Below are 18,494 nucleotides of genomic sequence, written 5' to 3'. Positions count from 1 at the left end.
CCTTAGCTTGCGTAAAGGTGGTAGTGACTCTTCCAGAAGCAGCAGGAAGTTGGTGGAGTCACAGGCTGTAAAAGACCAAACCAGCCTGCTAAGCTTGTGTAAAAGAGAGAGAAGCCCTTCTGTGGGGGAAGATACTCTCCATAAAGAGATGCTTTAAGACTTCCATGAGGTAAGGAATCTCAACAAGCTCTTCCTCCTTGTTTTCCCTGGCTCCTGAAGTGCTTGAATGCGTCATTAATTCCTTCCTGTACGCCAGGGGTGGTCAACCTGTGGCTCCGGAGCCACATGCGGCTCTTTGGAGGTTAATAAGTGGCTCCTTGCACAGACGTTGACTCTGGGGCTGGAGCTACAAACATTAACTTTCCAGTGTGCCAAGGGGTGCTCATTGCTCAACTCCCTGCTCTGCCCCAGGCTCTGTCCCCACTCCACTCCTTCCCCCAAGGCTCCTGCCCCTTCTCCCGAGCCTGCCATGAGCTCATTGCTCCTCTCCCTCCCCCCCCCCCCCCCCGCTTCCTGCTCATGCGAAACAGATTATTATGGTAGGTGGGAGGAGCTGACTGGCAGGGCTGCTGGCGGGTTGGAGGCACTGGGGGCTGGAGCGGTGGGAAGCTGATGGGGTGCTGCTGATGTATTACTGTGGCTCTTTGGCAATATACATTGGTAAATTCTGGCTCCTTCTCAGGCTCAGGTTGGCCAGCCCTGCTGTATGCTATCAGGAGGCTTTATACTCTTCTCCTAGGGGTTACCTGACACATTTTCAAGAGGCTCTCTGGAGATTTATTATTATACTTCTTCCACTCTTTCTAAAGTCTTGTTTGGATGTGCTCTGACTGAGAAAGCTGAGCCCTAAACCCCATTAGGAAGGTTTTTTTAGCAGGAAGTGGCATATTTGCTGAGGCTTCTTTTGTGGTAATTTTGTTTATTGGGATGGATGTGGGTGTGTTCGTGTGTGTTTGTTTTAGTTTGTTTGTTATAGACTTCCCTCCAAATCCTAAATCAACAAATAACTAAGACTACCAGCATCTCTCCCTTTGCCACACAACTGGTTGTTATAAATCTGCTCAGGGACTGCATAGGTTCCCAGAAAATTCTGAAGGAGGAGAGGATAGAATTAGAGAGCAGGAAAATACTGCTTGATGATGATAGTCATCCTGCGTATCAGACCAAGTGATGAGGACCAACACAGAGAAAGCCACTGAAAGCAAATTAGCAGTAATTTTGAATTTAATTTACCTTTGAATATAATTTACCTATCCAGACAAACAGACATTGTTTGTGGCTTTTCTGGACATAGATCTCCTTCTGCGCTTTGCTCAGTGTCATCTGATGCTCTCTTTTATCCATCTACAGCCGGATCTCTTACTCTATCAAGGTTCAGACATGAAAACATTAATCATTCCTCTACAATTTTGCATGGTTTCATTTGGAACCAGGTGAAATGTAGAAGTTGACTGAATTTCATTTTGAGCTTTGGGATTTGTTCATCCTTTCTTATGCTTCACAGCTGCATATATACTTACAAATATGTCATTTTATTATTTTCAGACACTTTTTAGAGTCTCTATTCCACATCCCACAGCTGATTGTGACTTTGCACAATATGAAATACACAAACTTATTCCAGGCATTGATTTGTTCTCTGATCGCTACAGAGCCGATGTCTCCACTGTAGTTGCAAGTCTGAGTTTCCTTATATTTGAATTGCATTGTGCAAAGCAAAATCTAATAGTAAGTACTATTGAAAAACATATATAAATGAATTGTAAGTCATCATATTTAATAGTAAATTGTTGTGCTTAATCTGTTGTGGGTACCCTGCAGGTTTTGAAGAGAGCCCTTGTTATCTTTGTTGGCTGGTGGTCTGGGGGCTGTTGCAACGGGGTCATGGCACAGAGTTCTGCATTTTTTAATCCCTTAGGGCAGAGATTCTCAAACTGGGGTGTGTGTGTGTCCCGAGGAGGGGGATGCCTCCAGGAGTATCATAGAATGTATTCTGGGGGCGGGGGGCATGAGAAGCTTTAGGGGAAAAAATCTTACTGCACACATTAAGAGCTGGGCAGCCAGAGAGTGGCAGGTGCTGGCCAGGTGCCTGGGGCAGGGAGTGCATAAACTACTACAGACACAAAGAAGGGGGTCATGATCAAATAAGTTTGAGAATGACTGCCTTAGGGTCTGTACATTTTGCATGTGTAAGGTCGGCGATACTGATTTATTATTTCATGCCATGTTGTTAAAAGAAATGTTGGTGGAATATTGTAATGGTCTCTCTCTCTCTCTCTCATTTATTTCCTCCCTTCTTGAAAGTGTCAGTAATAGTCAAGGAGTAGAGCTAAGCTCAGGCATAGAAGCGCTTTTCACATGAAGCCAGATGCAGAGATAAACTAGGATTTTATCCAGTTTACAAATGGAATTGGCTGCAGAGCTATACAACCACTGTGCTTATGCTGTGTCCTCCTCAGTAAATGCAGCTGCTGGCTTTTCTACCACTCACGGTGTGTCCAGGTTGTCAGTGGATTACAATTGGTTAGCATAGATAGGGCATTTGTACATGACAGGAAGCCAAAAATGCATTGTGTGTCTACTATTCCTAAGCACTTTGGAGGAAAACACATAATATATGTGATTTCAAGAGCCACTGTACTTCAAAAGTGAGTGTAGATGCAATACATTCAAAGCACATTAGAGAACTTTAATTATAGATTCAGTAAGTTATTTTAGTTTTGTTTTCCTCACTCTCATTTTCTCTTCCTTCTCTTAAAGATCTGTCTTCACCACTTCCTTCCCTAATTGATTATCTTTACTAGAGCCCTGCGTGGGACTGTTTCTTTAATCCTGCTTCCGTCCTGCCCTGCAATACCCACTCCCAACCGCTCCTGCATTGTTTCTTGCATTTTTATTCCATTCTCACCCACAAAAACCTTAGATCCTGCAAATCCCACAAGAGAGACAGATTCTCCTATGCTATTTTTTTTTAAAGTTGGTTAATATATATACAAATGGAATTCAGACACAATTTTTATCACTAAAAGAATAAAACAAATCTGGTTTAAACTATGTAAAAATATTTTAACTCCTGTTATAATAGACAGCAAATTTCTTTTGATCCTTTGCTTAAATTTAAGTATTGAAACTTTTATTAAAAAAAAAAGAAAAACTTGCTTTACTTTGCTGAAATTCTATTTATGACAAACTGACTGGAGATTTAGTGTTTTCCTGCAAATTACCGCAGTCTCTTTTTTTTGCCCACCCAATTGCACTTGCAACAAAGTACATTTAACCTGCTTCCGCTATTATGGCAGCAGGTCCTGCTGCAAGGCTCTCGAATGTACCCCTGCCCTCCACCAAGTTCCTTCCCATTTCCCACTTTAATTCTGTCTGCTCCTAGCCCCCAGGTTAATTTTATTCTATACAGATTGCCTCTTTCTCTCCTACTTTAATGAAACACACACTCTCACCTGCTTATCTATCTCAGAGAGCAGATTGCTAATCACACACCTCTTTCTGCACATTTATAGACACATTGCTCCTTTATCAGGTAGAGTAGCTAGTAGGCCATGGATCAGAGGCACTGCAATAGCAGTACCAGCAGGGCAAGAGCTACATTTCCAGTATATTGTACAGTGTAATCAGTTGTGGGATTATTTTAGACAATGGACACCATTAAAGCACACTTAAAGTGAGGTCAAATTTGGCTCCAGATTTTGGTTTGTTAAAATAATATTTTACAGAATATATTTTTTTCAGAAATACTTTAAATTTGCAGAGAAAACATTTTAAGAACAGACTAAGAATCCCTTGAGGACTTCGTAATTCAGACACAGAACTATTAAACTAGTTCATGAGAACCGTAAAGTAACATTGACAAGAAAATAACTATAAACCAAAGTAACACTGCCTAGCTTGTTTTCGTTGTCCACGCTGAAAGAAAATTAAAAAGAAAACAAACAGTATAAGTGGTGAACAGTAAATCAGATTACAAAAGTTCTTTCAATGTTAATCCAAGTACGATTTTTAACCTGAGTAGATTTTAATCTTTAAAATAGTGAACAAAGTTTATTTATGATTGCAGGACTGAGTCCTAGTACATTGTACTTTTTTGTGTGAGTTACCCTTAGATCAGAAGTTGAATTGAAATTAATGGGACTGTTTGGATAGTTAAATGTTAATCACATAAGTAAAGATTATAGGATCAAGATTTACCTTTTATTAATTTTGTCTAATAAATATAATTTAGATCAAAAGACAAATTCACTGTTGGATATGCAGATTCAACTCAACTGAGCCTTGTCAGGATTCAATTTGTATTATAATCTAAATAGCTTAAATTAGAACATTATTATATTTGACTAGGTGTTTAATATTTTATAATGTCATAGGTATACTTTTATCCTTTTAGTTATTGTTTTAGAAAATTTTTGGCGAGTGCAGACTCTTTGAACAACCCTGTGTACTAAATTCTTTCAAATAGATGTACTCTCCTATGGTACATCAAACACGCCTGAGCTAAGAGGATAATTTTGAGGAAACTTTAAAGTCTGTTGTATTGAACAGATGAAAGACAGTGCTCTAAGAATAGTAGGATTGGCTTTAGCCATTTATAGAATTTTGTAAAGTATACATTCTTCACACAACACAAGAGAAGCAGTTCTGAAGAAGATGTCAAGCCAGGATGGCAGTGGAAGTATTACCACTGTAACTTAGGCTACTTTCCTGTGTTTTCTTTAACGTACAGTCTTCGCAGTACTGTATTTTTGTGTTGGCAGACTTTCTGGCTTTTATGTCTAGACCATCTAACATTTTTTTCTGCAGGTTTTGCCATTGTTCACATTGTACCAATACTTTGTTTCTGAAATTTGTCGGGACCCGGTTAAATGTATTGAGGGAAGAATCCTCAAGGTAATGTAATAAACCTTCTAGCTGCTACAACATATTCCATTTTGGAATAAAAGTTTCATTTAACTTTATTACTAAATGTAATTGATTTACTGTTCCTTGGTATATAACATTGTGCCATGAACTGTAAAAGAAATATTTTATACTTGAGTTCTTGTTCAATATTTTTTCTCTCAATGAGCATCTTGATGGAATGAGAGTCCTTTGTGATTGAAATCACTTATTTTTATTACTGTTTTTACTAATCAATTCTCCTACAATAGTCAAAAATATGAACATAACATATTCCCTTCTGATTCTGGCCTTTTTCTTTGGCAAACATTGATTTTTCCCTCTCCTGCTCTTTTTAATTTTTTTTAAAGTATGGCGTGTACGTGAATGTGGCTGTCCTTATTCACTTCCTTACTCACTGTCAACACCAGTAATGTCATCAAGAACTTTGTCATAACTTTTGGAATAGTTTTGTCACTTCATTTGTACTCCTGCTAAAGTTCTTTAAATCTTAGTGTGAGTGCATTTTTTAAAATAACATAACTTGTAAGTGAAAGCTTAACTATTCTAGAGTTTGGATGACTCAAGGAAATGATGATGATGGAGAAGGGATGACTACATTGATTTGGATAAAATAGGAACTGACTTGAACCTATAACTATAAAGTTCTAACCAAACCTGAACCCTAATTGATTTTTTTTTCAGTTTTGGAGAAAGTTTGTTTATTTTATTGTTGTTACATGAAATCTTCAGCTTTTGGGTTCCTTTATTCAGTACAAGACATACAGGATTGCTGTCTAGCAACGAACATTCTCCATTAAATTGTGTCCAATGGTCCAAATTTGGGTCAAAATTACTTGAAGATTTCCCTTTTAATATATTTTATTGTAAATAAATGGAATGACTAAGAAAAAACACTAAAACTAAATCTCAATTTCTTATTTCTTTAAAGATTAAAGTACTTACAGATTTAGGATTTTTTGCGGAGGCTTTCCATGAACTATGTCTGCTCAATCATGGCGAAAAAATTCCCTGGAAAGTACCTGCAGGCTACAAACTTATTGGGAAAATGATGGTAAAATATTCATGCTTGAATTATATTTGTACTCTCATATGCCACTAAACTATAATACTTGGTTCTCCTTCATTGAATTATAATGATCAAAAACCTTTACAAGCAGTAGAGCCATTACTAGTTCCTGAAATTACCAGTACTCCAGCATCATGCAATAAGCAGTTTAGGTGACGTGCACTGAATGAGGGAGAGAACAGTCACTGAACAGTGAAGACAAAAATAAATTTTGAATACCTTCCTTCTTCACTGTGTTCCATCCAGCCTATACAATGAGTAAGGCAGGTGTCTTGCAGGAAAAAATAGTATGTGACCAAGTAGTTTAAGACTATGGGTGAAATCCTAGCCTTATTTCAGTCTATGGCAAAATTCCCATTGACTGCAGTGATGCTAGGATTTCACCCTTTCTTGTAATGCGTATTCACAAAGGGACAGAGTTAAGGATGTATGCACTTGGGCATCTACTGATCTTGAAACATTTTATTTTGCAACTTTAACGTTCCTTTCCCGTAATCTCATGTAAAGAAGTATGTGTGTAAGTGTATGTATATACTTTAGTGTCCAAAACAAAGGTCTGATAGCCTGATAAGTTCTGTTGTTTGTCATTTGAGGATTAGAATCACCCACGCTAGATTAAAAAATAAACTAACACATTACAAATCATATCTTTTCACTACTTGAGTTCTTTAATTGCCTTCAGTTAACATTATCTTCCTCTCTTCCTGTTAATATTTGGTTACAATTTTTAGCATTTCACTATAGGAGAAGCTTGTAGCCCTTTTAAAAGGGCCACTGTTATTTTAGAATCCAGTCAGTCTGGAAAGATGAGTACAAATTAGTTTTACATACCAAATGTGGCCCCAAGTTCCTTGAAAATTTTGTAGCATTACAATTACATGGTCCTCTTTTTTAAAATGTTTTTATTCCTCTGTTTGTGTGAAAAGCTAACACAGGCAACAGGGGAAAATGACTGATTATGGGGAAACAGTGAAACTGACTACAGAGGCAGTGACATCAAATGCACAAAAGGCTAGATTCTGATTTCCGTTCCACTAGTGTTATTGAGACCAGAATCAGGGATAAGGAAAACCGATTACAAAGACGCTGAAAATATACAAAATGTCAAAACCACAAATTAATTAATCTAAAAAAAGAGAAAAACATCTTCCTTTCCTCATTTTAATGTGTAGTAATCTTAGATTTCATATGAAACATTACTTAAATGAAAAGTGTTCAGGCAGAAAGGTGATCTTATTTAAAATTTCCAATGTTTCTTTCAAACAAATGCCATAGGGAGACACTTCATGGGTTAAGAAGCTGAAAGTCGTGCAAGAGTAAGATACCAGTGTTGTTTCCTAAAGAGAGTGAACATATTTCACCCCCACTAGATTGGGCCTTAAAGGACACTAGTACCATTAGTGATATTTTCTTTGGCCCTCTGGGAACCTTCATTATTCAGAGCAGCACTTAAGCATGTGCTCAGCCCTACTGAAGTCAACTGCATTTGAACATATGATTAAATGCGTTTCTGAACTGAGGCTTACATGACAATATAGCATCTGACACTGTACCACTACATTGGTTTCCCCCAAGTTCCTTGTAAGATCATCAGCAACTCATTCATCATTCATTGTTACATTTTAATTACAGTCTTTTCAGAAATTCAACTCATCGAAACCCCTCCTGACGAATGCAAACTTACAGGTAAGAAAACAACTTTATGTCTCATAGAACTAAAATGTTAGTTCAGAGCATGACTATTCACCTGCATAGTACCTGTTAGAGTCAATAGGAATTATGTGACCTGGAGAATATACCTATTCCTGTGCTTTCTATATAACTTTGTATTGTCCATTATATGCTTCTGTAAATGTTTCCTTTAATTATTATTTATGATTTTATGTTAATAATAACACTCTTTAGCACTTCATATACATTAAATTTCACAATAGGCCTCTTTGGATAGAAGTTAGTCTCACCGTGCCTCAGTGGGTCACAACTGAGAATATCAGATTCAGGACAAACTACTAAGAAATAGGGCAGACACACTGCAAAACTGGTGGTTATTCTTCCATGAGAAATACCAAACGAGCAACAGAAGTAAATTTCTGTCTTACCACACTGGCTAACAAGAAGTCAGAAATGCAGCCTCCTTATGTATTCCAGTCCTCCTTTCAACTCCCAGGCACTAGACTTAATGATGAGTGGTTATTTAAAACCAGTTTCATCAATCAAAGGGCTCTTCTGATTCCAAAGGACTAGCCACACACCCAGGTCAATATATAACTTAGATCTTATCCTATAATCATGCTGTTGCTAATCCTTTAGTATCTAATATCTAACGGTTTATTTACAAGAGAAAAGAAGAGAGACTTAAAATTGGTTAAGGGAATCAAATACATAAAAAAATTGCAAAGTTCTTGGATCAAGCTTGAAGCAGTGATGAAATAAATTGCTGGCTTGTTAAGTCTCTGGTTGCTTCCAAATGACTTGAAGGTCCTCAGTCCTTTGGTTAGAATACTCCCATTAGTATAAATTCATAGTCCAGAGATCAGAGCAGGAAAGAGGCCAAATGGAGATGTATCCAGGGCCTTTTATACTTTCTGCCATATGTTGGGAACGTCATTGTCCCAAACAAAACCCTCAGCAGTTTGTGGAAAAGTACAACCACAAGATGTAGTCCAGTGTCACATGAGCTGGTCACGTGCCCTTGCAGGCTTCAGTGAGTCATAGCAGGGGCCATTATCCATATTCTGACTGGGACAACCACAGGAAAGTCCATCAGGTGGGGATAAGCTTCTTCCATGGCCTATTGTGTTTGTTGATGGGCTATCAACTTGAATACTCCATTCACGATGTGCTGGCTAGAATGGATGTAAACCACCTGGTCGGTGTTACCCAGGAGCAAACACATATGAAATACAGGTACATAGTCAATATTCATAACTTCATGAATACATGCATGATACATACGATACATGCATACAAATAGGATAATCATATTCAACAAATCATAACTTTTCTATTGACACCTTACATGACCATACTTTGCACAAGAGTTGTTGCAATTGTATAACAGTGGTAGCAACAATAATATACATGGTCATATTTTAATCATATAACGTCACAGTTAGTATTATTATTGCCAGTTTATCAAATGAGAAAACTGACAGACATTTGACATGACCAAAGCAGAAGAATCTCCACAGAATCACTGTGGCTCTATCTTGAGATTTGATTTAGTTAGTTCTGCTATTTATATACTTCATGGTACTATATTAAGAACCTCTTCTAGCTTTTAGAGTGGTAGCTGTGTTAGTCGGTATCAGCAGAAAGAAAGGGGAGTACTTGTGGCACCTTAGAGACTAACACATTTATTTGAGCATAAGCTTTTGTGGGCTAAAGCCCACTTCATCAGATGCATTCAGTGGAAAATACAGTAGGAAGATAGATAGATAGATAGATAGATATACAGAGAACATGAAAAAATGGGGGTTGCCATACCAACTCTTAACAAGACCAATCGATTAAGGTGTGCTATTATCAGCAGGAGAGAAAAAAATTTTGTAATGATAATCAGGATGGCCCATTTCCAACAGTTGACAAGAAGGTGTGAGTAACAGTAGGGGGGAAATTAGCATGGGGAAATAGTTTTTAGTTAGTGTAATGATTCATCCACTCCCAGTCTTTATTCAAGCCTAATTTAATTGTGTCCAGTTCGCAGATTAGTTCCAGTTCTGCTGTTTCTCGTTGGAGTCTGTTTTTGAAGTATTTTTGTTGAAGTATTGCCACTTTTAGGTCTGTAATTGAGTGTCCAGGGAGGTTGAAGTGTTCGCCAACTGGTTTTTGAATGTTATAATTCTTGACGTGTCCATTTATTCTTTTGCATAGAGACTGTCCGGTTTGGCCAATGGACATGGCAGAGGGGCATTGCTGGCACATGATGACATATATCACATTGGTAGATGTGCAGGTGAATGAGCCTCTGATAGTGTGGCTGCTGTGATTAGGTCCTATGATGGTGTCCCCTTGAGTAGATATGTGGACAGAGTTGGCAACAAGCTTTGTTGCAAGGATAGGTTCCTGGGTTAGTGTTCTTGTTGTGTGGTGTGTAGTTGCTGGTGAGTATTTGCTTCAGGTTGAGGGTCTGTCTGTCAGCGAGGACTGACCTGTCTCCCAAGATCTGTGAGAGTGATGGGTCATCCTTCAGAATAAGTTGTAGATCCTTGATGATGCGCTGGAGAGGTTTTAGTTGGGGGCTGAAGGTGACGGCTAGTGGCGTTCTGTTACTTTCTTTGTTGGGCCTGTCCTGTAGTAGGTGACTTCTGGGTACTCTTCTGGCTCTGTCAGTCTGTTTCTTCACTTCAGCAGGTGGGTATTGTAGTTGTAAGAATGCTTGATAGAGATCTTGTAGGTATTGGTCTCTGTCTGAGGGGTTGGAGCAAATGTGGTTGTATCTTAGAGCTTGGCTGTAGACAATGGATCGTGTGGTGTGGTCTGGATGAAAGCTGGAGGCATGTAGGTAAGTATAGCGGTAAGTAGGTTTCTGGTATAGGGTGGTGTTCATGTGACCATCGCTTATTAGCACTGTAGGATCCAGGAAGTGGATCTCTTGTGTGGACTGGTCCAAGCTGAGATTGATGGTGGGATAGAAATTGTTGAAATCATGGTGGAATTCCTCAAGGGCTTCTTTTCCATGGGTCCAGATGATGAAGATGTCATCAATGTAGCGCAAGTAGAGTAGGGGCATTAGGGGACGAGAGCTGAGGAAGCGTTGTTCTAAGTCAGCCATAAAAATGTTGGCATACTGTGGGGCCACGTGGGTATCCATAGCAGTGCCGCTGATTTGAAGGTATACATTGTCCCCAAATGTGAAATAGTTGTGGGTGAGGACAAAGTTCAGCCACCAGGTTTATTATGCTCAAATAAATTTGTTACTCTTCTAGCTTTGTTACTCCCTTCTAGCTTTGTTACTCCTTTCAGTGCTGACTTATATGTTTTTCTATGGCAGGGTGGATATGTGAAATGTATATTTAGAAAAATATGGGAGGACACAGAATCCATAGTCTACATAATGAATTACCCATTCCTAATATTTAGTGAAAGTTGCATGGTAATTATTTACTTATCTTTTAGTTTCCAGGGTTTTAACATTTTCTCTCCCTAGTGCTGTGTACAAGATCCAGGGGGAAACAGCCAGTTGAATGTGCAGGAGAAATAGTGAAACTGACTCTACACAAAGTTCTGTGGATACACTATGTAAATAAACAAACTTTAATTTACAGTAAGTTTACATGACACTTGTAACAACAGTAGAAAGAAGTAAAGAAGTACTAAGAAAGAAACAGTAGTAGAAAGAAGCAAGATTTTTTTAATTGATGACATCTCTTTTGTTAACTCAATTTATTCAGACTTCTGTTTGAGTAATGATTTGAAAGTACATGTCCCATCTACTGGTTAGAGCACTGAGCCAGTATTTTTGGTTTCTATAGTTGGACCTTGCCTTTGGTTTCTGTGTGATCTTGGGGAACCATTTATCCGTCCTGTTTCTAAGTTTACCCATCTAAAATGAGGATATTAAAACTCAGTCTTCTTGAAGAATGATTAAAGGCTATTTGTAAAAAGTGTATTGGGATTGTCTGATGGAGGGCTGTGTAAGTACCAGGAATATATTTTCATGTTTTCCTTTCTCAACAGCATGGGTGAAATCCTGGGCCCACTAAAGTCAGTGGAGTTTTGCTATTGACATCAGTGAAACCATATATTCACACCCTGGTCTGGAAAATCTTCTGATGATATTCAAAATTACTGTATTATACAGAAGTCCTGATTAAGTTGTTATGGCAAGGATCACCAGATGGTGCTGTTACATACAGTGTCATACATTCTTTTGGATACTATGAAAACAGTGTTTAGTTTTAGTACCAAGAGATATAAATATCAGAACTGATAACTCAGTTCTAAGATGGAGCATCAAGGATTCTATGGGCATTATTCTGCTTTGGTCATGTCACATCTGTATGTGTCAGGTTTCCTGTCTAAAAAATGGTGATAATAGTACTTACTTCTCTCTTCAGGGGTTTGATACGAAATTTAATATTTATGAAGAACTAAAAAGTTATAATTATTACTGGTAATAATTAAGGAAGCATTTACAGAGAGTAGAGTGAAAAATACAAAGTTGTGTAGCAAATGCACAGTATTGTTAGTTTTATGATGCAGGGGTTTTTTTGCTATGGGGGGTTGCAAATAATGCGAGTTTGCTCCCTGCCTTAATTCTCTAACAAGAATCAAGTCTGGGAGCAGAATTGGGATTTTGGCTGAGATTACTGATATAGAGGTTTACTTGTATACTTTTTGTGACTACCTCTGTTCAAGTACAGGTATATACTTCGTAAATAGAACAAATTATGAAAATATCCAGACTCTTTGTCATTGACTTTCTCCTCCAGTGGGAAACTCACCTGCCAGGCCCTCCCATATGTGACCACTTGGCAGAAAAACACCAATTCCTCCATGGTGACAAATATTATATTATCTAGTATGAGTCATATCTACTTGTATGTTCATGAATGTCATTAATAGACGTGGAATACACATTTCTTTTATTGAATTCAAATATGGTGGTTAGCATGTAATTGCATATTAATTCGAATTATTAACTTTGCTTGTAGGTACTAGAAGAAGTATTTAATTGGAGTCTACCTCCAGCTGTGGTTTCAATGTGTGATCAACAAATCATGAATAAATTAACTTTGGCCAAAATGCATTTCATCATTTGTCTTTCGGCAACAATAAATAGCATTCCTGAAAAAGTGATTAAAACAATCTATTCTGTGGATAACACTAACTTAAAAAAGCCAAGCAGAATCATGGAGTCAAGCATAAAAAGTAATTATAATTGTCATGAAAAAGTCTGATCATCATTTGATTTTATTCTCCAGCTTGTTTCATGTATAATTTCATCATTTTTAACATTTCTGTATACGTTATACTGATGCATTTTAAAGAATATTCATATTATGTCTTGCTGAAAATGTAAACGTTTATTTTTTATTTTAGAAAGTTTGAACATATAAGTTTTCAATTTTTTATAGTTAAAATTTCATATTTAAATTTCATTTAGAGTTGCCTTTCATTCTTGTTTTTATAGATACATTATTGTTGGTGGATCCCATGGCTTTTTGTGCTTTGTACTGTTTTAACATTTCCTGATCACTTTCTTCCAAATGAGTATCCATTTTTTCATCTTGGGAGATGAATGACTGGTTTCCTTTTCTTTGTCATAAATTACCCACCAGAAGATACTTTTCAGATCATGATGTGGTCACCTATTTATTTTCCTTTCATAGTCAGAATGCTTCACTTATTATTATTAATTATATATATTGTGGAATCTCCCAAGATATGTTGGGGCCCTCTCCAAACATAAGAGATAGTTCATGTCCCAAAGATCTTACAATATAAAAAGTTGAAGACAGAGTAGATGATACGGGAACAAACAAAATGGTCAGAATGACAAGAAAGACATCCTTTGTTTGTTCCAAAGGTTGTTGGATTTAGTTTATTATATATAAACTATGCCTAACTGCTCTGTTCTTCCTCATTGGCAGTGCAGGCTGTCCTTTTCTTCATGGAGCTAGCTCTTGTGGGATTGGAGGCTTTTCCAAATTTTCTGCCCCCCCCCCCCCCAAAATCCCCCAATCTCTAAACGGAGAGTCCTGTAGCTGCAACTGAGATGTGTGAAATATAAAAAGTTTGGCAGGATAGTAGAACAAATGTAAATAAAAAATATGTTGGAGAAAAGTCATGAATTTCTCATGAATATTCAGTGAATAGAAAAATAAGATAAATTCTTCAAATTATTGAGAATTATTTGCTCAGCTCTGCTCCTATGTAAGTTGAAGTCTTTCTTGGAATTTAACTGCTGTCCTTTGCTTTTACAAATTTTTATTTGCCAGTTAATGCTGAAGTTACAAGACACCAGGAACAAAGCAGCATTATTATGCAGCTGGTCAGATGTAAAGACGAATTAAATATGACTATGCTAAAGGTAATTTTGTTGTTTAGGAAACAGTCCACTATTCATGAAATGATATATTTCCTATGTAGCCGAAATTATACTGTGGGGACTAGATGATGTAGGGAACTGGAAATGAGTTAGAGTCTCTACTTTCTAGGTCACTGGTTCTAATGTGACCCAAGCTGTTAGTAGTAGTAGGTAGTGTCCTACCAATCTCATGGCCATGAAAAACATCATGGACCGTGAAATCAGCCCTCCCCCATGAAATCTGATCTCTCCTGCTGCTGGGACTCCACGGCTCCTAGCTGCTATTCCGGCCTCACTAGGGAGGGACAGGAATTGTCCTTCTCTGCACCGCCGCCCTTGGTGTGGAGATCAAACGCACCTACAGAGGCAGCGCAGAAATGAGAGTGGTACACCCTCACTTCTATGCTGCAGCAGCCCAGGAGCTGGGCTCCAGGCTTCCGTTCCACATCCCCCCCCCATCCCAATGGCTTCTGCCACAGCACCAGGCACCAACCATGGGGCTTCCTCCCGCAGTGACTCTTGCCGGGCTGGAGGATTTTGCTTCCAGTGGCTACAGCTGGGGCGTCCTGGGCTCTGGGCTTCTGCCCTCACTAGGGTTGTCAACTTTCTACTCACACAAAACCGAACACCCTTGCCCCACCCCTGCCCCACTCCTCCTCTGAGGCCAAGCCCATGCCTCACCCCTTCTCTGAGGCCCTGGCGCCAAGCTCACTCCATCTCCCCTCTGTTGCTTGCTCTCCCCACCCTCACTCACTTGCTCATTTTCACTGGGCTGGCTCAGGGGGCTGGGGTGCAGGAAGGGGTGAGGGCTCTGGCTGTGGGTGCAGGCTCTGGGATGGGGCCCAGGATGAGAGGTTTGAGGTACAGGAGGGGGCTCTGTGCTGGGGGGGTGGAGCCGAGGGGTTTGGAGTATGGAAGTGGGCTCTGGGCTGAGGGAGGTGGTTGGGGTATGAGGGTGTGTGACAGCTCTGGCTGGGGCTGCAGATTCTGGAGTGGGGTTGGGGATGAGGGGCTTGGGGGGTAGGAGGGTGCTCCAGGCTGGGACTGAGGGGTTTGGAGTATGGGGGGGGGCTGGGCTGAGGCAGGGTGTGGGAGGAGGTATGGGCTCTGGGCTGGGGGTGTAGGTTCCAGGGTGGGGCCAGAAATGAGGGGTTCAGGATGCGGGAGAGGGCTCCAGGCTGGGGCAGGCAGTTGGGATGTGTGTGGGGGTAAGGGCTCCAGGTAGGGGTGTGGGCTTTGATGTGGGGTCAAGGATGAGGTTTAGGAGGGGGCTCAGGGCTGTGGTTAAGCATCTTTCTATTATTTGTATTATTTCTTTAAATTACATGATGTTGTGATGTTCTTCTCATAGGGGATTTTATTGACAGAAACTGAAGAAAGGCTTAACTATCTTGTAGCCAACATACAGAACGAATATGACAGGAAGATTTCTCACTGTTCTGCTGTAGAATTAGAGACTGTTATTGAGGCCAAGCTTCAGCTTGCAGCTATTTCTCAGCAGAGACATCAAACTGCTTTCAGGTAAATAACCAGAACACATTGCAGCTTGCTGAATGTAAGATTACCCCCCCCCCTTTCACCCTCCACCCCAAAAAAAACCAACTATCCTCTTTGCTTTCAAAGATGCTCATAAATTTCAAACCTTAAAAGCTACCGGAAGTAACAACAATAATTGCCCGTCTATGCCAAAAGAAGGACAGCAGACGCTTGATATTATTTTAATCAGGCTGCAACTTTATTACTAGATGTCTGGGACTACCCGGCAGATAAAAGTGTCCAGTGCAGGTAACTCCATGATCATTTCAATATCTACCTGAGGGCTTCCGCAAGCATCCCCGCTTTTTTTCCATCCAGGCCCCCCAGCCAACCCATTGCTAGGACCTTACTACTCCTGCCCCCGAAGGAAGGGTAAGGTGGGCTATAAGGAAGGGGGGGTTGGCTCCCTGCCGTGCTAGTCATAGGAGCCCTGAACCTCCCCAGTTCCACTCCTTTAACATACATCTCCTTTTAAAGTCCTTTACCAAGCCATGTATCTGGTCACTATGTCACTTCCCTATGGAGTACCTGCACTGGACACCCACCTCACACTTATATAATGAGTTGCGACATCATAGCCTAACTCCTTCCCTACTCACCATAACAAACATCTCCCTGAGCCTACTGTGGGGAAGGCGAAGCACCCCCCCACTTTCTACCTTGGCCAATCTTGTGGTGAGGGAAAACATCCTTCCCAGCCCCCCTAGAAAGGAGCAACTAGCACAAAGCCCATAGCAGGTCCTGTCCAAATTTAGCATTTTGCCACCTCCAACGGGAAGGAGGTAAGTGCTGCTGAGCCTGGTCCGAGGAAAACGGGCTTCTCCCTCCAGGCTTGCCCTTTATCAATTCCCCAGCCCTTCCAGTCCCTGGGGGACATGTCAGCGTTGCCAAGCTGACCCACTCACTTTTGTAGCATCTACTGAGCTTCTCTCTCATCCCCCACCCATAAAGTGCTATACTCCTTCCCCCAGCAAGCCAGACAATATCCACCCCTACTTAAGGTGTGGTGCGGGTCATTTGTGTGCATGGCAAATTGCATTAGGATTCTATTGTCTATTTCTATGGTTTGTTTTATTTTAAAAAAATCATCAGTATTTGACATATCAGTTGCTCCAGATAGAGTGTTTGTGATATAATATTTTGCAGAATTAAAAAAAAACACGCAGGATTTTTACTGAAAATAAGAGTCTGGAAATTTTAGCAGATGCCTTCCTATTTTTGGTATAATTTTAATATATAGAGAACATCTTTTTGTGCAAAATCTTTTTTTTCTGAATTTATGAAATTGTTTTATTTTAAAATGCCTTTGTGTCCCTGGCCTAAGAGAACATTCATCAGATTTACTGATTGATGTTAGATTTCAATTGTAATACTAGATTTTAGATCTGTTCTAATTGTATTAATATAGTTTTAATATATTTGAATGAATTAGATATTAATTGCACTGAAGTATATTTGCATTTTTAAATTGAATTAATAGTATTGTGTAGAATACTGTTGTATTTTCATGATTTTCAGATTTCCCCATAATTTCTAAACCTCAGATTTTGTGAAAATTTCAGGTGCCCTTTGAGACCTTCATAAAATTGAGGTTTTCCTGTACTTTAGAAATATCAAGCACAATAGAGATACAGATTATTCATAGAAGTTTCTGTATAATCATCTTCATATCACATTAATGTTTAATTTGGGAGAATTTTCCTGCTTATTACCTGCTTAGTATAAAATAAAATAAATTAATCTATTTTTATAAGAATGATGATTTTATTACAGTATTTTTTGTTTTTGATAATGTCTACCTCTTCCCTTTAGTTAGGTCTTTTATTTGATGTAAACAGTATTTGCATTGCAGTGGGCTGTTAATTAGAGATTTAAGCTTAGCTTGTCACCCCTTTATGGGCTAATCACTCGTGTTTTAGTTTACCGTTCCATTCTCCCACTATTATCATGCTGAACTGCAATTCCCCTTTCTGGTGTTCTAATAAATTGTCTGTGATCCAGTTGAATCCTCATGTAGCCTTGGCTCACAGCCTACCAAAGAGAATATTTTCTCTTAAATACATGGATTAATATTAATTATATATTGGACTTATCTACCATTCTCCATCTTCAAAGTGCTGTACGAATATTCACAAATTAACTGAAGACATTGAGATAGCACAACTATATAATCTTTCAGCTGAATTTTCTTTAGATTGTTTTAAAAAAGACAGAAGTTTCCCTGAAGTCCAGGCAGCAGGACTGGTGCTTTTGTATCAGAGTTAATAAGGTATTTAGTATAGATGCGGAAATGAGAACTTGTAGACTGCCTGTGGACATTTCTCCTCGTGTAATCCTTGTGATTCACTGTTCCTGTCAAGCAGATTAATGCTGCTGTAAATTTCCCCAAGAGAAATAACTGACCAGTATGCAATGACTGCTCTACCCTTTTGATTGCTATGTCAATTTTATGAAACTCTCTTGTCCGTATCCAACTAGGTATTGTTTCTCTCTTGGCTTACAATTTGCTTCAGACTGGAACCTCTTTTTACGGTGTCAGGGGTACCAGTTTCAGAGTAGCAGCCGTGTTAGTCTGTATTCGCAAAAAGAAAAGGATGCATCCGATGAAGTGAGCTATAGCTCACGAAAGCTTATGCTCAAATAAATTTGTTAGTCTCTAAGGTGCCACAAGTCCTCCTTTTCTTTTAGGGGTACCAGTGTGTGTCAAGCATTTGCTGATTATCTTTTGGGGCTCTCCAGTGCAGGGTAGATGTTCAGTCGGCCTTATAGATGGGTGATACAAAGTGGTCAGGAAGGAAGTACGGTACTTAATCTTCAAATGTTTGCATATATCCATTACACTAGATGTGTGTGTGCCTTGCACACCAATGCCAGAGAGTTTTCCCAAGCAATACTCAGAGAGGTGCCAGGCCTCTGTCTCCTGCTCTGAGTTGAGGGTATAAAAGGCAGAAC

General features: G+C 39.3%; 1 protein-coding gene across 5 annotated transcripts in view; it reads left to right on the top strand.

The window, feature by feature from the left end:
* CFAP54 (cilia and flagella associated protein 54) overlaps window positions 1–18,494 on the top strand; it is a 184,614-nt gene that overhangs the window by 113,675 nt on the left and 52,445 nt on the right. For all 5 annotated transcript variants that reach the window (XM_038387606.2, XM_038387605.2, XM_043491960.1 and 2 more), the window contains 7 exons: window positions 1,546–1,728; window positions 4,810–4,896; window positions 5,837–5,959; window positions 7,607–7,660; window positions 12,631–12,847; window positions 13,918–14,009; window positions 15,358–15,527. In XM_038387606.2, coding sequence (XP_038243534.1) covers window positions 1,546–1,728; window positions 4,810–4,896; window positions 5,837–5,959; window positions 7,607–7,660; window positions 12,631–12,847; window positions 13,918–14,009; window positions 15,358–15,527 — 926 coding nt within the window. The remainder of the gene's footprint in view (window positions 1–1,545; window positions 1,729–4,809; window positions 4,897–5,836; window positions 5,960–7,606; window positions 7,661–12,630; window positions 12,848–13,917; window positions 14,010–15,357; window positions 15,528–18,494) is intronic.

The sequence above is a fragment of the Dermochelys coriacea genome, chromosome 1 (assembly GCF_009764565.3).
Source record: "Dermochelys coriacea isolate rDerCor1 chromosome 1, rDerCor1.pri.v4, whole genome shotgun sequence".
NCBI classification, from domain to species: domain Eukaryota; kingdom Metazoa; phylum Chordata; order Testudines; family Dermochelyidae; genus Dermochelys; species Dermochelys coriacea.
The sequence above is the reverse complement of the archived record's forward strand: the minus strand, read 5'-3'. Positions and strand labels throughout refer to the sequence as shown.